Source organism: Tachysurus vachellii, chromosome 20 (genome assembly GCF_030014155.1).
Source record: "Tachysurus vachellii isolate PV-2020 chromosome 20, HZAU_Pvac_v1, whole genome shotgun sequence".
Lineage (NCBI taxonomy): Eukaryota > Metazoa > Chordata > Actinopteri > Siluriformes > Bagridae > Tachysurus > Tachysurus vachellii.
Genome location: NC_083479.1, coordinates 3,322,185 through 3,342,500, shown reverse-complemented (window position 1 = coordinate 3,342,500; position 20,316 = coordinate 3,322,185). Strand labels below are relative to the sequence as shown.

The window sequence follows — 20,316 nt, the reverse complement described above, 5'->3', positions numbered from 1 at the left end:
GATGGAGCGGTTTGTCAAAGACGTCTGAATCGGCTTTTCATTTCTAGATACTTCCTGTTGCTGGCTGCTTCATTGCGAGACCAGCTGCCGATTCCTTTCTTTTGATAGAACCAGTACGAGGCTTCTCTCAAAGCAAAACCGGTAAGAGTGCCGTTTCCATCGTTACCACAAAGCCGAGAGAGAGAGAGAGAGAGAGAGAGAGAGAGAGAGAGAGAGAGAGATCCTTCCCCAGGGCTCGGCCTTCCATTCTGGAATTGAATTAGAGACTCTGGAAAAGAGCTCAGTTTGATTAGAGTAATAATGAGAGGTTAACAGAGACGAGTGGCCATGGACAACAGAGAGGGAGGGAGAGACTCTCAGAGCCAATGCTAGAGAAAAAGCGGTATTATGTGTGCATCAGAGTTGATACTGGAGCTCACACGGCCGCGTGTCCGAGTCTGATCCAGACGCCCTCGTGCATTTCCATCTGCACTCAGAATAACATAAAACTAATAATAACATAAAACTAATCCAGTCTGAATAGGGCTCTGGAAGTTTTCAATGTCATGATGAAGCTGTAGGCTCATGAGAGAGAGGTTCATAGCTCAATCCAGATAATGTAGTGTGTGTGAGAGTGTTATAGTAAGACTGTACACATCTGGGTGATTTATTCGTTTACCACATGCCAGTCGATCCTAACCACAGGTATTGACTGAGGACATTATTAGAGCCGTGTTCACGTGTCCTGTAGTTTGGACGTCTCTGGACATTTCCCGCATGCTTGTTAAACGTCTCCTTCCAGAGCCTTCTGTGGCTCTGCCAGCCGTACATCCCCACGTGAGGCCACTGAGGTGGTGTCGTTCTGCCCTCCAGCTTTCCTACAAGCACTTCTGCTCTGTCCGTGTTCCACTAATTACATGTGGTTTGTCCAAGTCTCTGCTTTCTCCTCCATTTCCAAGTGAAAATCCAGGCAGTTGGACCGGTATGGGGTAATTTGCAGGGCCGTGACACACGCTTGTTTAACGCTAGAGGCAATGCCGTAAACCGAGCTCCAGGCTTTTCATCATTACAGCAGCCACGTCAACATGTTGCTGAGTTTTGGAAGTTTTCCTGCCAGGCTCGAGCCGCGTTGCTCTGGGCGGTTTTTGAGGAACAACCTCGAACGAATAACACGGGTGAGGAGTCTGAGCTTCTCCGGTGGAGCCGTGATAACGGCCGAGCCCACACCCGGAGCTTCGGCTAGGCGAGGATGGTTACGTTGCTGCGAAAATGTCCAGTGAAGCTTAGTCCAGAAGTCTCCTAACACGGGGTGGGTTTTAGTTAAACAAAGCTTCAAGGACGGGACCCTGGTGCAGCCTCACAGATCCATTTCTTCAGTAAACATACCGACAGTCTGTGTGGGATAATTCAGTTCATTTTGTCTCGAAGCAGCTTTACAGAAGCACAGAAACAGAATGAAGTTACTCTTCATCTCTAACATCTATCCCTAATGAGCGAGTCTGAGGCTTCATAACATTATAGCCTTCTAGTGTGTTCGAAGGAGACGGAGTTTTTACGTGGTGTCCGGCTTTTTCTGTTTATTACAGACCTTTGCTCCTTCCCCTGAAGGTGTGAGCGACGTGTTCATCTCCACACTTCATCAGGATCTGAATAAAACATACGCATACATTTAATCACAAGGGGCAGTTAGGGCATTGAACATGCGTATCTGTCTTAAAAGCAGGGTATTCATTATTCGTTCACAGGGCAGGCCGTTAATTACAAGCAAACGGTTTAATTTAGACTTAAAAGTTCAGAGCTACAGGTCAAGTGGAATTCTGTCGAGAGAGAGAGAGAGAGAGAGAGAGAGAGAGAGAGCGAGCAGGAGGCTGTCAGGTCTGCTTTGTTCTGTTAAACATTTTTAAGAGTTTGTGTTCAAGCCTGGCTGCTCTGCTTATTTTTTCGTCAGTCACTGAAACATCAGCAGCGGTTAAACCCGATACTGCAGCTTCTCATGACAGCAGATTGTTTTTCTTCCCTACTTGCCATCACAAAAGCAGTTCAGCGGTGCAGATAACAGAGGGGAAGGGGGGAAAAACAACAAAAAAAAAAGGGAGATTCCTTATTTCCAGTGAGCTGTCAAAAAAACACTCGACGCTGCATCTGATATCCAATATCTGAATCCGAGCGGCGGATTAGAGCGCTATCGCTAGGCGCGCCGTTCCTCTCACAGAGACGGGATCACCACCGGTGTCAGAGGAACGCGTGACAGCACAAAGAAATGGGCGTTCTGGACCAGCGCACATCACACTCCTCTGCTCTAACGGTGTATAAAAGTCACGTCCCGTAGAGGGATGCAGGACACGCTCGGCCAAGCAGACAGATAGAAGCCAGTGACACGCCATTCAATTCTCCTTATTGGGTTTTTTGCCCAGTTCAGACGTCCTCCTGATGTGCTGTTATCTCCTCGTGTCTGCTCCAGGCTGTGTCCGGCACCGAAGGACGTCGTCCTGAGACACGGTCTCTAATACAGCAACAGGTTCCTCGACACATGAAGCCTTGCTGATTATTTTTATGTATCTTTTCTGAAGTCCCCACAGGTTTGGGGTTTTGGCAGAGGGGCATGATTGCTAGCTACAGTGACAAAAAGACAGAAAAAAAAACCCTTTCTCTTCCTCGCCTCAGAGGAACATCAGTGTTCGATTGAAGCTTTGTGAATGATTTCATAGTTCAGACCTAAATATTCCTTTTAAAACGGTTAATAAAAAAGGTTGTCATTAGTGTCACATGATGGTGAACGACGTCACGTCGTGTCCGAGGAGATACGAGGAGAGCGGTGTGTCTTAAACCCGGTTCCAGTCCAAATCCTCTTTTGTATTTCACTCACAGTCAGACTGCATGAAAAGGAGTCCTTTATGTGTATGTGTTTGTTTGTGTGTGTGTGTGTGTTTGTGTGTGTGTGTGTGTTTAATATGCAGTCCCTTGAATACAAAACAAGCTCTCTGTGTGTTTCCTGCCTGCTGGATTGACCTGCACTCTGCATTATTTATCTCAGGGCTTTAATTTGTGGCTAAATGATTGAATATGAGATAATTACCATGCTCAGGATTACAGGTGGCAGACGGACCACCGTGGAGATCTGAGCTCTGCGGCAACGTGGCATCCAAAAGAGAAAGCAGAGCTCCAACAACAACAAACTACAAATGAAACGGGAGCGGGGGAAAAAAACCTAGGCTTTATTTAACTCTGTAAACGATCTAATAAATAAAAGACTCTTCTGAGAGACATTTAAAGGTAAGAGCATAGAGAGTCCTTGTAGCTGATACGTGATTAAGGCTCAATCACACAAAAAAGCACTTGGCCGTACGATTCGGCCGCTAGCCGTCAGAGGCTTGGCTAATACATCAAACACATGCAGTATCCTCCAAGTAGAGAGAGAGAGAGAGAGAGAGCGTGTTAGGGTTTAATCTGTTTTCTCTCTCAACGTGCTGCATGTTACCAAACTATGCAACACTAAGAGCAAGGTCAGGACAGAAGAACCGCAGCCTGCTGGATCAATTCGACTCGCTTTTTACTGGAGTGTGTTTTTTTTTTTTTTTTTTTCTTTCCCCCAGACCTCTTGGAGGTGAATAAGACACGCAGAGAATAAATGTTTGTGTTTCTCTTCTTTTTGGAGGGTCGATCTGTGGACCTAAGAGAGACTGATATCAAGCGTGGCATCACACCGATCACTTTTAGAGTAAAGTGTCCTTCAGGACGTGTCTGTGTTTCGACCTCTCCCACTTCACATTTGACAAACAGGTGCGTTAACACGTTTAACACCCGACGCATGAAAGCAGGTATAAAGAATGGACGTTTGACTGAACGTCCTCTTGACTCTGGGTGATGTCTGGAATATTTCACGTGTGCAACAGGGTCCAGAAGACGTCAGTGTGGACGTTTTTCTTAACCAGGTTTTGTCTTTCTGCTAAAATGCCTCATTTGTTAGTGAAGACATGGTTTCAATTCATGGTTCAGATCAAGGTTGTGTTGGATCCAGTGCTGAAAAGTGATTGAAAACGTTATTAGCTGGATTACTGACCCAGCTAAATCCTCAGCGCTGTGATGGACTGTGACGGAGCTCGCATCCATTTTCAGTCCTGTCCGACTGCCTTCTCTTGGCTGCTCTCACCTCCTATCCTCTCTCACCCTGACGACGAGAGACAAACAGCTTTGATCTCCTGAGTCTAAGCCCAAAGATCAAGGACTCGGTTTGTCTCCGAAAGAGACGTAGAACAAATACGTCGAAACTCCTTTCATCGTGTTTTCAGACGTCTGTGTGACTGCACTCTGGCTTGACTTCTTCAACAAGGTCTACACTGTGCTAAAAGGATGCTCTCTCTCTCTCTCTCTCTCTCTCTCTCTCTCTCTCTCTCTCTCTCTCTCTCTCTCTCTCTCTCTCTCTCTCTCTCTCTCTCTCTCTCTCTCTCTCTCTCTCACACGCCGAGCTTGACAGCCGTCTCATCTCCTCCTCGCGTGCCGGAGCTCTTTTATCCGTCTTTCATCATCACAGCTATTTTTCTTTAGAGAAAGAGAGAGAGAGTGGCATGGAAGAGTTGTGCTGCGAGGCGGCTGATGGCGGAAAGCACCTTCCCCTGGGCCTTGTTAACTTTTTCAAGTTCTCCCTCAAATTTATTTACCCATTCCTGCTGGGAACTAGCGCATGAATTACCATGGAAACAACCACGTATCCCAGCGGATCTCTTCGATTCAGGCCGTGAAGGATAAATAAGGTTTTTTTTTTTTCTTCCAGACTACACTGTCTGGGTCAGCTCAGTAGGGAAGAAACATCTGAAAAAAAATCCCAATCTAAAATGCTCAAAATGTTAATTGGACACGTTGGATGCACTCGCTGTCGATAATGACGAGTAAACTGCTTTAACGACCAGGTTAGGCCTAGAATCCGCTTTCTAACACAACAATGCAGGCTCGGTTGGAGATACCAGGCAGCCAATGTCAGCCAGTTTCAGCTCGGGATATCAAGAAAAAGTTTTTCTTTTCTTTTTTTTCTTTTTTTTATAAGCGGCACACACAAAAGCCAGCTCTGAAAATTGCACGAGAGAATTACAGAAAATAGATTTTCCAACAAGCAGGGTCGTAAACCAGGAACAGCCTGTAACTCGTATTGTGCACAAGGACACATAAAGAGCAGGCGTATAATAAAGGCCTTCTTCAGAACACCATGGGTCAGAAAGTACAAACGCCCTCTCTCTCTTTTGTTCTTACCCCAGGGAACGACGGCTGAAGGACGGAGCAGTTGAGGATAATTCATCCCTCTGCGTGTTTCACTCTGAAAATGTGAAGCGGGATGACGCGCCGAATGTAAAGGCCTTGTGCTAAATTTTCGATCTGCGCTCTTCTTTCCCATGGCTTGATCTCTCCTGGCCTTAGGGCGTGAAAAAATAACTTGTATTTCTAGCAATTTCCACCACACGTATCTTCTCCCGCGAGGTAGCGGCAGCCTAATTTAGCAGCCCTATTGTGCACGTCGGCTGCAGCTTCCTTCAGCGCCGCCGTCATCATCAGCCTTCTCTTGTGTGGGTAATCAGCGGGACCCGACCGAGGGCTTTAACAGGTTCTGGAGCACGACCCTCATCACACGAGCACATCAAACCTCCAAATCACTTCAAAACTTCATATCAGATATCAGTGACGTAGCTACTAATTTACACTCATTCAGACACAGAGGTGGTGACTTTCCAGCTATGTTACCTAGGGGAAAAAGAGGTGCCTCTGTGGGGCGGGTCAAGCAGATCTGTCAGGATAAACTTACTCAGGTTTCATCCATCGTCCATGATTATTTTACTCTTTCTTGTCCTGCTCTGAAAAATCATTCCGAAGCTTGTGTCCAGAAACATGTGCAAAAGACATCAGATCTCAGCTCCATAATCTGTCAGCAGAGCCTTTAAAGCTGGAATAAGCATCAGGCTTATTCTTAGAGATGCTTTAAATCCACTCGGAAAGCAGCGTCCTGCCGTGTACCGCTGATCATTTCTACCTAGTATAAAAGCTTCGAGTCGTTCTGTTTGCTGACAAATGGAGGAAAAATACAGGCTTAGGATTGACTTCTAGGATTCGCCCACAGGGTCTGAAGGGTCTGGAAATAAACATGTTCAAATCAGACGAGCTGATCATATGTCAGGGTTCTGAAGCTTGTGGCCAGAAAAGTGTCCAAAATATATAGATCCTTTTATATATATATATATAAAAAATATATATATTTTTGTGTGTACATGATTTTATCTGACATTTCTTTCATTAAAACAAAAAAAAAAGAAAATCTGCACGTCTGCAGAGACGGATTGACGGTGCAGAAAAAGAAACTGGGTTCTGCTGTAGTGTGTGTGTGTGTGTGTGTGCGCGCGCAGTGAGACAGGCCTCGTTAAATCGTCGCTCCTCTCCACTCAATTCCACTCAACTTACTGTGATGATTACCAGGAAATTGCATCAACGTTATAAATAGCCACGGTTACATACGAATGACCGACATTTCTGCTTCTCTCGGGTTCAGAGGGTTCTGCAGCGGAGACTGAAATTGGCTACGGCAGAGCGGCACTCGGATTTAGACCGCCATACGGATACGTCCGAGCCGTGACGTGACACGACGTCCACACGTCCTCTTAATCACGTCTGCCTCGTCACTACCCTGCCCTGTCACTCAAACCGGGTACGTTTTATTTCCCTGTGGTGTCAGGGATTCCGTCTGTGCTATAAATTCCCATACATCGCATCTGAACACGATTCCTCAACGTTTTCCTCGAGGAACCGCGACAACATGGAATCCACATACCCGCAACTCTCAGACGCTTTGGAGATGCAATAAACGCTCAAGCCTCAACGACTGCGTGCGGCTAATCCACTTTGCCTAGCAGACACAATCCAGTGTAGAGAGCGATCAGCTCGTTCCAGGAAAGAGAAATCCTGCTCCCAAATCACACGGGCCGGATTATCAGGCAGCGCCGCACAAATGCAAATCATATCAAATCATATGCATGATTTCCCACCGGTTCTCACTAACCATCAACTAATTAGATTTAATGGTGTATTATGAAAAAAGAAAGACGGAACAGCAAATCAGCAAACAGCGAATTTATTTATTTATTTATTTATTTTACTCCCTCTTACATTTAACCATGGAAACCATGAGAGGAAACCATCAGGAGAGCGAGTGAGAGCCACGTGGATATACGCAGAAGGCTAGAAGAAAATAGCTGACTGGCTTGTAGCTTAAACAGCTAATAAACAGAGGGGACATGGAGACAGAGCAAGAAAAGAGCTGATGAAATTGATAAAAAAGGGTCCCAAATGACCTTTTTTTTTTTTTTTTTTTTTTTGCAAATAAGAGCTCAGCAGCAGCGTGACCCGGTTGCCTGTGCTGCTACAGAAAATCTCAAAAGTAATCTCACGCGCTGGAACATTTATTGGTGGTGGGCAGTTCATTTCAGTGAAGGAGCTGCAGCTGGCTGCTCGTGCTGCTCGCTATTCAACCGTTCAGGATGGAAAAAGTTTCCAAGAAAGAGATTTGCTTTAGTCGGAACAGCACTGATTTCATTCAGTAGCACCTCGGTGTCTTCTGGACCATATCAGGAGCGGCCTGAACTCTCCAGACCAGAGCGCTGATGTCCAGTGAGTTCACCTTCGTCTTCTCACTGCTTAACCCATTGGTGTGGAGTGTCTACTTTCAAACATGAACATGAACACAAGCAAACAGGTGCTACATGTGTCTTCCATTCACACCATCAGGTTTCCAGATGAACTTGACCAATGTTCCTGCGCACCAGATGAAGAGATTCCAGTCTCAGCATTCCTAGGTACCTTTCATCCCCCTTTACCAAGTTCTGGAAACCTTTACATGTCATCAGCCAGCCAGGAAAAAAAGATCTGGCAGGCCAGATGCGAATGTGAATCCGTGTAGCCCAGTTGGTAAGAAACTGCACCGTCAGAACACCGGCACGGCATGAGAAGTGCCTCAGCCTCGCTATCAATCCACAGTGGCACAGAAGTAAACAGCCCCGCTAACAGAGGCAGCGTGAGAGACGCTCAGGAGATGAGGAGGAGCCTCTGTTCATTAAGCTAAAGGTAATTGCATCGGAGCTGCACGGCTCACTCAACTGAAGGGGTCTGTGGAGAGACCTCTGCACATCTTTAATGCCTTTCATGCCCTTGGATCAAGGGCTGGAAGTGTCATCTGTGACGAGGCTCTGAGTGTTTCTCTAATGCCAGGGGGAACAGACAGACATGTAGGAGGGCAGGAGAGGTCAGGAAAAACGTCAGCACTACGAGAGACTACAAGAGCCACCACTTTGTTATTCTGCTTCAGTCTCAGCAAAAAAAAACAAACACCGACACGGCAAAAGAACATCTTCTGATATGCATCATGCCATAACCACAGTAAATATTGGATCTTTCTCTGCCTGGCGCTGCTGCCGCCACCGCTGTTTTTACATTTTCTGTCCCCAGAGGCTTTTCAGGGGGATGAAAAACAAAAACCCCAGAACTGTTCTGTATGCAAAGGAACTTTCTGTGATGCATAAAACATCTCAAAGCAGAACTGCTACTGTAATTCTTTACCGGAGTTCATCTGCAGCACAACAACAGTCATTATCCGAGTCTCGCAGCTCAGCCGCTCCTGTTCACACGCAGCCTTTTCTGAGGAATGTAACAAATCCCATGAGATACGAGAGCGTTAAAGCCGAGCGTCAGGACCAGCCGCGGCTCAAAATCTCTTTAGATGACTAATCCACAAAGCTTTAACAGCAAATATATGATCAGGACCTTTCAAATATATCCATTAGTGCAGACTGGACCAGAGTGAAGATTTGAGTCAACGTTAATTACAGTACGTGAGCGCTGCAGTTTACCCAACACCCACCTAGCTAACTAACAAACCGAGCTACTGCTCTGAACAGTAATTAGCCTAATTAGCTAGCAAACCGAATGCCGGTTCTAATCACACAATCCGATCATTTCTAATAATCCTGACTCCTTGTTTTTATTCACACAGTACAGTAATCAGCCTAATGTTAGCTAGCATCTGTGGAGACTAGCAGTAAATACACAAGTTAACTTTAGCTAGTAAAAAACTAGCAACACTCTAACAGTAAAAAAACAAACACTGGCTAATGAATGGCTGCCGAATTTCATAGAGCTTTGTTAGCAGTCGTTGGCTAACCTTGCTTCAGTTATTGTGTTGAATAGCATAGCTAATTTTATGCGAATGCTGGATAATTAACATAACATCGCATTTGCATATCGATACAGAGATGTCGGGACATTTCTCAGTGAGGCAGGAATAAACCACCTGCACTGTCAAGCTTAGTAGTAGATAAAAAGAATTAGTGTTGATATCACGTGAGGTTTTCTCTCTGCTCTTGACTCGAGGACCAGCGGCCTCTCAGGAAAATTAGGAGCTGCGTTCAGATTAGAGAGTCATCAAGCTTCACGGTGCAGCACAAAGGCAGCTGGAATCGAAGTGAAGCCGTAAAAGCAAAACATGGAGGAACCTGAGAGACTGACTCTCACTGCGGTGTCACCCAAAGCAGGATTTAAGTGCTTCTCATGCTAACCCCAACAGCTAAAGCCTTTTATTTATAGCGGCAGACGAGAGCATTTCTTTATTGTTTGTGGAGGCTCAGTGGATAAGGTGCTGTGTTAGTCTCCAGAAGGTTGTGAGGGTAAATCTCATGGCTGCCAGAGAGCCTCTGATGGGCTCTTCATTCCTCACTACCCAGGCTCTGGGCCTAGAATTCATTCTGGACCTTAAAAAAAAAAAAAACTTTGGAAACAACTAAGAGAATGACTTTGACTTGAGACGAAGACTCGAACACAGAGTGAGAGAAGATCTGCGGAAGCTGCCGAGGAGAATTTAAACAAATCATAGGAGACATAAAAAAATTTTTTTTTAAAAAAGTGGAATAATTATCACGCATTATTTTCATTGTTGCACTAAATTTCTTTAACACGGCTGTTTCTAAATATGTCGGAATTGATTTGTCATCTGAGATGTATACATTAAAATAAAAAGAAATTTTCCCCTGAGGAGCCTAAGCGCCTGCCTGTACTGCTTACAGCTTGAACCGTCCCTGGTCCTAACATCTGCCAAGCACAAATTAGACAATCTGTTTAAAACAAGGGGGCACACACACACACACACACACACACACACACACACACACACACACACATGGAGGGACTTGCTTTTTAACTGGAAATGGCAACATATCAAGCTTAAGTGACTTTTAGCATCTCAAAGCGCAGCTATGGAATAAAACAGTGACACAAATGTAGCAGAGCTTTGAGCAAAGTTACAGTTTGTTATAAAGACGGTCACTGCGTCCTCTTCCTCCTCCTCCTCCTCCTCATCTTCTGCTGTCTGTTCAACCGTGACGTGTAACAGACAATTTTTTGCATTTCAAACAAAAAGAAACAACTAAAACTTTCATCAGATGTTCAGCCTGTTCATCGTTTCAGAAATATCCTGACTTGTGCATCCAGAGTTGGACAAACATGGCACTTCTGTCACACTTTGGGGACGTGTATAGTCACAGCATTCACCAGTGCATGTCAGCTTCAGCTGCTGAATCACTTAATGTAAATCACTTAATGTGAATCATTTCTCATCCTAGGAATTATTTCTCCGATATTGTGTGTGTGTGTGTCTGTCTGAGAGAGAAACCGTGTGAGAGGTTGAGACACACCCGTTTCCATGCAGTGCTGCGTGTGTGTTTTTATCTCAGCGCAGTACTTCCTACCAGGCCTTTTCACACAGAGCCTTTACAGACATGTGTAGGTATAATTCTATATAAACAGAAAGACTCTGTCCTCTCAGTATAAGATTTAACTCCTTTCTTTTATGAGCCGACTATACTGCCTGTTACACCCTGCACTGTAGTGCGCTTCATGGTCTTACATTAAACTTAAGCTAATCTGGAGATATTTCTGTTACAGCTCACTTTAATTCATCTCGTAGTGATCTCTCTCTCTCTCTCTCTCTCTCTCTCTCTCTCTATGTCGTATAACAGAGAGCTTAATTTTGCTTATGCACCCAAAAAAACAGATAAATGTCCTAAACCACATTTACCTAGTAATCACTCCAGTAAATATCCATCCATCCATCCATCCATGATTAGCTAATGTCCGAGACACCTACACAATAGCTAGGAAAACTGTCCGACAGTCCAGATAGCTTTCATTAGTGTTGTATGTGAAACCTCAACATCCCGTGTGTTCTCCATAGGAACAACACCTCACATGTACTCGATTTATTCAGGTTTTATTCCAGTCTAAAATCTACACTGAGCATACGACATATAATAAAGCTATAGGGTGGAACGAGGTATACAAAGATCTCGAAGGTCAAATAAAAAAAGCAGAAACTTTTAAAATTCTCCCTGCGAGCGTATATCCGAGGCAAGAAGGAAGCTCGCGAAAACAAAATAATGAAATGTCACACATGGTCAGGGAGGATTAGGAGGTCGATAGGCTGAAATGTCGCATATTAAAAGTCAAAATGTCAACTCTTAATCTCCCTCCTAAATACCCCAATTTCATGGTGCTATGACTGCAGGTGCCCAGCATGGAGAAAAAGCCCAGCTCTTTGTGTGTGTGTGTGTGTGTGTGTATGTGTGTGTTTGTTTTTAAGTGTGTTCATACATAATGAGAGCTGATGTTTTAAAAATAAAAAAGCATGGCTCGGCCACCCGATGGGCTTTAATTAAAAACGTTAGACATGGCGAGTGACAGAGGGACAGAGTAAAATAGCCCCAAGAAATGCATGCCAAGAGCTACACATCACAGACTGAGTCTGAATAAGAACTCTGGGTTTCACCTGTGAAGACTGTTTGTTGTTAAAGATGCCCTGCCACACGTATTTCATTACTTTTGTGGTAATGTCTGAAGTTCACCATGGACTCTGTAACATTTTTTTGTGGTGCCTTGGTTACCTCGTTTCAAGCCATTCTAGTGTGGTATAGAAAGCCTGCAGGAAGACTCAGCTCGATTTGCGCCAGTTCTCATGAATGTTCAAATGAGCTATGCTGCTTGGCTCCGATTGGCTAACCGCTAGGATATGAGCGCATGACTATTCATTCACCCAGAGCAATAAGTAGCCCAGGCTAGAGGAAATTTGTTTACAATCACCTTGAAATGCGGCAGAACGGCTTCTTCACAGGCCCGTTGACGTTCAGCCATCCTTGCTGTATAGGAAACTCACTGAGCTACACGAATTCTGGGGGCGCGGTCTCAAGTGGGAGAGCTCATGAATAGTAATGAGCTCAATCATTACTACGTCACACTGAGCAGCTTTTCCAACTGACCTGATTTCTCCGCTTATTTCTTTTAAGTGGCTAGAACTGACCGGGGAGGTAGCAGTTCGTGTTCACATTCACGACACAACACAAACACATATGGACCGAACACATATCAAAAAATACAAGTAAAAACCGTTTTGTGTGGAAGGGCACCTTTAAAAGAACAAAACTGGTAACCCATCCTAAAGCCCAATCTGTGCCAGAAAAGCAAGCCATTTTGAAACAGGAAACAGTGACCATGGACCAGAGCCATTCCACAATCACTGGGCAAAGCTGATACAACCATTCGGAACGTCCTGAGAAAGAAAGAAATCACTACTGCACTAACAAGCAGAAATGGAAAAGGTCATCAGAGCCGAGAAAAACAGCAGCAGCGGATGGCAGCAACGTTGTGAAAGCTGAGAAGAAGAAAAAACCAGTCTCCAGGCAAATACCTCATTTTCTGAGGTCTAGAGATCTGGACCAAGAACACAGGTCTTCAGATCTACCACAGACACTTTGATCTAAAGCAAGACCTCAGACCTTGAGGTCTGGACCAATTCGACAGACCCTCAGATCTATTACAGTCCCTGACATGTACAGCAAGACTTCAGACCTCATGATCTAGAGCAAGACCACAGACCCTCAGTACTCGAGATCTAGACCAAGATCATGTACCCTGAGATCTAAACCTATCCTGAGGACCCCATCATTTATAAACAAGCATTATTATTAATTATTGTTTTGTTTTAAGAATAGGTCACATTTAGCATAGGTTGGTCTTTTAAATTTGTTTTTTTTTTTTTTTTTTTTTACAGTGATAAATAGCAACCAAGAAAAGTATCGCAGGCGATGCTAAGATGTATTAATGGCACTCCTTTTGAAAACCCACTCCATCAACATCACGCTGACCAATTACACTGCCTTCACTACTTCCAGAGCAAGGAAAACAAACATTCCTTCTTCTATCCATCTCAATTACAGCTGTGTGTGTGTGTGTGTGTGTGTGTTTCTGGGTTTGTTGTGTAGTCTAAATGGTTTGGTAGCAGGGTTTTAGAAGTGGGGAGGAAAAAAAAAACCTTCTGGTAAAACTCAGAAATATTGTAAAAAAAACACACCATTTTTAAACGGAAAAGACAAATGCACTGTGACCTTTGACCTTACTTCAAAGGCTTTTCAGCTTGCCGCAGCTCATCTACCACGTGTTATTTTTTAGTTAATAAACACTGTAGGCGTTTGTGGTGTAAATTCATCCACGCTTCGGTATAAACAATCCAACCCCATCGATATTCCTGGCTTTAGTTCAGACACACTTGAGTCATGAATCCAGCTGATTGAAGTCGAACAATGAAGAGTCATTTCGTTTCATCTGTCTGACACTCTGGCTAACTGGCTGTATTTTAGCCTCGTCCTTGGCTTTCATCTCTTGCTTTTCTACTGAAAGGTGCGTTTGATCACCGGCTGTTGTCTGAGTGCGAATATTTGAAGTATCAATTGGGGAACAGTAACATCGCTTTGATGTAGACTGTCCATCATGGGATTGTCCTTGAACGAGGCTTGTTAAAAAGTCAAAGGATGATGGACGTGCTGTTCATCATTAGTCTCCTTTTGTTCTACGCTTTTGTCTCCACTGTTCACGATTACACACGAGCAAGTGATGATCCTTGATACTTCATCATCATCCCACTGCTTAGGAAGTATTTACATCGTAATACACTTGATTACAGCTTCTTTATTTTTTCTGAAGGGGCGTCCGTGCGGTCTCACAGGTCACGACCCCGCCTGTGATTGCTATGAAGCCATTTACTCCACAAACCCACTGATCGACCTGTTTACCTGCAGCCTTTAGCGCATCACGCTCACGCAGATGAAGGGCCGGTTAGATCGGATTTGGCGTGGCTGGTGAGAAAGGAAAACCAGAGCTGACGTCGAGATGCTAATCGACGTAGAGATGTTGCTAAAGCAGACGACGGGCGAGATTAGCCGAGCGAACGTGCGGTCTGGCAGCCCTCAAAGAAACACCCGCTACATGCTTGTTTTTCTTTCTTCTTTCTGGTCCCTTGAAGTGCGCAGATCAATAAAGCAACAGGCGCCAGGGGAACGGCCTGTACAGACTGAGCACCAATCATTATTCTGTTGACAAGGTGTGAGACGTCACTGTGTTTTTCTAGAAGGAGTCTGATTGCTCTCTCTCTCTCTCTCTCTCTCTCTCTCTCACTCTCTCTCTCTTGTTCTGACACTCTTTACAGACTTTCCTTTCAGGAAATGCCTTTAATTGTTGAAGTGTCTGTGAATGATGGTTTTACTCCCGGCGGTCATTTCTTATCCTCCGTTCTGCGTGTGTGTGTGTGTGTGTGTGTGTGTCATTTTATAATACCAGCCTTTTATGACCTGTCTTGGTCTTTTACTATCTCGTAGATCTTCTTTTATGAATGCGATTATCTGTTGTACTTTAGTAGACGTACGCAATTAACACATTTCAAGGCGTTACCTCTCTCTCCCTCACCCACTCACACACACACACACAGTAATGGTCTTGGGTCAGAATAAACCATATCCAGTCGAGTCATACTGCTCGTCAAAATGTCTTCTGTGTCTTTTTGGGTTTTTATCCTATTTCTTTTCAGTCTTTTTTTTTCTCTTATCAACCTGTAAATCATCCTTCTGGAATAATTTTTCGTCCAAAATACAGCCATTTAAAGTACTTGGACTGTGGACTCGTTTCTTTCACCTTCAGTCTTCCCAAGATGTTCATCTGAGGTGTTGACTAATATATCTTAGGTCTAATCTCAAGCAGTGTCTGGTGTGTTTACATGGTGTGTAATGTATGAATCAGATATGAATCAGGGCTTTGACTAGAACAACAATAGGTGACTGTCACAAGTCTCTACATTCCACAGGATCTTCTATGACTGAGAAAGAAACGAGAAAATACTGGAAAAAAAAACAACTTTTTACTAAAGCTACTTGGAAATATTTTTATTTGGATGTCGTTCTATCCTCACTTTGTCGTTGGCTAAGGATCCGATTCACAAGAGCAGATATTCTCGTCGTCCCCAAAATGTGACTTTAAACATTTCTCAGGATGCTGGAAGTAAAGACAGAAAAAACAGGAAAAAAAAAGGATCGCGTTCTGAGATCAACACCCAGGACGGAGCACAGACGCTGTAGCAGGAATGTGTTCATACACCTTAAAATGAGTCATTTAACTAGAGTACATCAAATCTAATACTGCAACAGCTACAGGCTACGGTCAGATCTGACTGAAATGAAAGGCCAAAGGATTCAGTTAGACGGTAATTAGCTGGATTTTTGTTAAATCCCCACACGTGGACTCATGGACAGTGGAGCTGTTATGAGTATAAGAACTATTTCATTCATGAGATGATGTTCTTTGGCAGAATACAGCCGTGATGAATAGATAGAGTCTTCAGAATCCTGGGATTTGACCTGACAACATGGCAAATGATGTTAGAGAGAATATATATATATATATATATATATATATATATATATATGTATATATTTTGAAGAAGAAGAAAGCCTTTGAGCTCAATGATGCTTCCCCAGGCATCGAGGGGACACTTCACCCTAAGAGCAGCAGAATTCCAGTAAGCACCGAGTGAACAACGCTGCAACACCAGTGACATGAGGAGGACTGGGAGCGGTGCTCAGGTGGCCTCTTTACTTTCTACACCCGCAAAGCTGACACCAGACCCGGCACAAATAAGGGCATTCTGCCATGATTGCTCTCATTTACAGTTGACAAGCTAAAGGAAAGCAAGGCTAATTACAACAGTGCTCAGCTGCTGAATAGCCCTTGATGAAGTTAATCACCGGTAATCCAAAAAACAGGTGTCAGAGCTCTATGCCGAGCTCTGCTCCTGAATGAGATATTCAGTGCTGTGAGCGCAGCAGATCAGTTGGCTGTTTGCTGTCTCTGTCCCAGTCCTCCACACGCCTTTGCCCGTTCGGTGCGACGGCACGGATGCCAGCGAGATAATGACATGAGGAACAATTCTGCCAATCTGTTAATAGAATTCAGTAACGTCCTGTTTAAGCACAGACACCGAAACACTCGCTAAACCCCAACCCGAGCTGAAAAAGTTTTATCCTCTGAGAAGTTTTTATTTTCTTTTAACCCGGTGTACAGAATTGATTGGGTTGTAGGCAACTCCATTCTTAGAGCTTTTATACAGAATTTTATTGTATATTAAAGTTTGCTCTCTTGTAAACAAATACAAACATAATTTGGAATAAACAAATTTCTTCAATTTAGATTTCAATGGGTGATTTATTATGATTATTATTATTAGTATTATTGAGATTATGTTCTTTTAATTTACAGTTTCATTCATTTTCATTCATCTTTAGTCACTTCCTGCTTAACGTCCTGCCTTTAAATGAAGAGTAGTTTGTTTAGATTTTAGGCTACAATCCAGTAGACAATAATTTTGAAGCTGATTGAAGTAGAGTATTTCTTACATCCTGCTGTGTTTTCTCAAAAGGCTGACTTTTATTTATTTATTTATTTCCTCTTTCTTTGATGGAAATTTAACGAAAAATATAGTTAGAGAAATCCTGAACAACTTTCCTGTGGAGGAACAACTTCCTGTTACAAAGCCCTGGCACTGGAGACTCCTTTCTTTTGATTATCTCCTCATACATGTAGAAAGCTTCATCCCTATGAGTATTATACAACGTGCTATTGTTATAAACCGTGTTATAGAAAATGAATCAGAGATAAATATGAGAATTAAGGCTTCACCAGTGGGTGGGGCTTCATACACTGCACATTTCTCGACTTCACTGTGATTTCTTTGTGTTCTACTTCAGAGGCTTTCAGACATGCCCAGCTCGAGGTGCAAGCCTGAGGTGTAAAATTGTGTTTTGCAATTTAAAAGCAATTTACTTATTGAATGATTAGCTAGAACGATTTAAACGCTCTAAAAGCATCGAGAAACGCTCAAGTACTGTATCTTCAGTAGACATCATCACCTCACAATTAGTCCCTTTTTTTTGTGCACTTTAATTGATCTCTTTGTCTAAGGCTTGGCTCACTGCCTCAAACAGTGCAACAGAAGTGGAATTTATATTCGCTCACTTCAGCAAAGCGTGAGAACTGCTGGTGAAAATGTGCCGAGCTCTGCCTCTAGTGAAGGTGTGCGTTTGGCAGCCGAGTTTAGCCTTCTGTGGAAATGTCTATAATTTAGACAAATTTGCAGTTTGCAGAAAACCAGTGGAGTTTTAGGAAACGGGGAGGTCAGGAAAGTAAGTGTGTGTGTGTGTGTGTGTGTGTGTGTGTGTGTGTGTGTGTGTGGCAGCAGCTTTTCACACAAACACTGAGTGCAAACTGTATTAGAATTAAAAATATATTTAAAAAATATTCAGTATCAACCAGATTAGCAAATATCCTTCAGTTGTAAATAAATAAATCATTAAATCTGGTATTTTATATATATATATATATATATATATATATATATATATATATATATATATATATATATATATATATATATATATATAAAATAAATATCCTAAAAACTGTGTGTGGATAAATCTATTCTAGTTTAATATAATTATAGTAAATATAAATTCCTGACTGTCATGAATTATTCTGGAAAAGTAAAAAAAAAAAAAAGAAAAAAATTCAAAGCCATTTATTTGTTTGTATGTTTATAAGATTAAATGGATGCAGCAGCTTCATACAGGTGAAGATTACGATGGAGTTTAAACACTTAATTGGTAGAAAAATGCTGCTAAGTGTAAACAAGTGTTCCCTGTTTTTTTTTTTGTTTTTTTAATGTAAGAACATGACGTCACAACACTGCAACGATCGTCAGCTTGGCCTTACAAAGATAAATGAAGATTTTGCGGCACGTTCCTCAGCTCAGATATGACCGGATGTCTGTAGTCATCACACGTTAATATTTTCAGGACGGATGGAATATAGGTCACGTGATCTCCCAAATCGTATCCGCACATTTTGCAGTGCACTTGGTTTAGTATCGAGGGTATAGTAGTATTTTTATTTTTTTTTTTTGCTAATTAGTAAACAAGATAAATGTAAGTAATGACTTCACACTTTTGTTTAAAAACAAAGCAATAAACCACAACGCGGGATTGTGCCGAGTGCTTGATTTGTTCCCGGAGGTTTGACCGCTTTATTTGTCTAAATAACGTCTAATAAATCACGCGTGGACTTGCGTGGACACGTAGGAGCCTTTATTTTCGGTGCAGTTTATTAGGGAGCCTTTAAGGTTGTGTAATCTGGAGCAGCTCGAGAGGATTAAAGCTCTGGTGTCATGTGGTTTCTGGGTTGTTGTGCTCGAATACTGTCCTGTGATGCAATCAGAGGTTTTTTTTTTCCTCCTGATTTGTTTATTTTTGCATAATTTCTTTCAGAGTTTATTTAAGATCTATAAAGACCTCTTAGAGTCGTGGCTCTTAAACACCGTGTGTGTTATTTATTTCTTTTAGGTCCGGCTTTTTTCCCTACTGTATGAAGCTTTTGGAAAAGGGGACTTTTGTAATATTTTGTAATATTAAATGCTCCATTTCTAACTTTGTCCTGCTCGTCGGTGCTGCGAGATGTTTCGTGTTGGGAGACGGATTTAAGGGAGACGGATTTAAGGGATGTCCTGAACTCTTAAATCACACAAACTGACCTGTTGAAGTTCCCCTGGAAGGTCTTTCTTTCTTTCTTTCTTTCTTTTTCTACACAGATATTATTTCACGCCTAATCATGACGCCTTTCTGCACACAGTGCCACTCCACGCCACGCCACGCGTCCTTGGTTTCCTTCCGTAAAAGTTCCACGTGCGTGCACACGCTGAGCAGGTTGTCTCGTGCCCCTGGGTAGAATAGATAACGTACAAGACAGTAGGGTTTCCTTACCTTGGCCTCGCGAGCTCGTCAGAGAAGCAGTAACGATGAGCGCGAGAACGAGCGCGTGGGACCGGTCTGCACTTCTCACGGGCATGACCGCTGTACCGAAGCGCATCCTGTGATTCTCGTCGTGTAATGTCCTCCAGAAAAATGCAAAACGTCGCGAAGATGATGTGAAGCGTCGCGTATTCGCTGTTAACCGGAACGGTCCAGGAGAAAGAGAGAGAGCGAGAGAGCGGATTAACCGCGGATTGTGCTCGCGAACAGTACAGAGCTGAAGCAGCGCGTGCGAGGTTCAGCACGGACAGCTCTCTGTCTCGCGCCGTGTCAGTTTCAGCACCTCGGACAGATCCTCGTTGTTCCGACTCGGGCAGCTCCTCGCGCTCAGCCGCGTCCACTTCAGCAACTTTCCAAAGACGAGCGGAAAAAGCCTATTTATGGCGCGTGAGGCGTCACGTGCACGCGCGCTCCAAACGCTGTCGCCTCTTACGTGTGGGAAGTGTGCGGACGTGAGCGCGTGACTTCGCATCAGCGTGAAGTTTTCGGCACGTGAGTCTTCACGCCACTGACGGTCCCATCACACGGTGTAAAATAAAGCGGTGTAGGAGTTGATGCAACACCGTGGGAATTTATCACTTTATCACCATAGCTGTTAATTCAGCATGTGTAGGTGTTGGGAAGAGAAAAGGGAACTGCACTTTACACCCACGCCTGGGGTTACTGCATGTGCTGCTTGTCCCTGTGTCCATACCGGGTTACTCTAGGTTCTCTAGGTTCTCTAGGTTCCACCAAAAACATCCCAGTAACTCCAGTGTCCCATGAACAAATGCGTGTTGCCTTGATGTTCTGGCGTTCCATGAAAAGGTGTATATTCCCACCTAAGCCACAGTGTTCCCATCATCACCACCACCATCATCCTCATAATCACAATCATCTCACCACTGTCATCATCAGTCATTATCTTTCATCATACCGCAGTGCTGTCTAATACTTCATTCTGATTGGTCAGTAAGTGTTGGTTATCTGTAACAGCATATGTTCAGTGGATATAAAGTTTCTTTGTGATTAAGTGATCGTGATTAACTGAACCTGACTACGGCACCAGCTCTGAACTGCTGTTACGGAGGTCGGTTTTGCGCTC

At 43.5% G+C, this 20,316-nt stretch overlaps 1 protein-coding gene across 2 annotated transcripts in view; it reads right to left on the bottom strand.

Annotated features, from left to right (window-relative positions):
* The window catches only part of sez6a (seizure related 6 homolog a), a 93,899-nt gene extending 74,342 nt beyond the window's left edge, over positions 1–19,557 (bottom strand). For both annotated transcript variants that reach the window (XR_009650077.1, XM_060895203.1), the window contains exon 1: positions 19,185–19,557. Coding sequence is in view for 1 of the 2 variants with exons in the window: in XM_060895203.1 (XP_060751186.1) it covers positions 19,185–19,290 (106 nt within the window). In the remaining variant the exon portion in view is untranslated. The remainder of the gene's footprint in view (positions 1–19,184) is intronic.
* Positions 19,558–20,316: the final 759 nt, after the last annotated feature.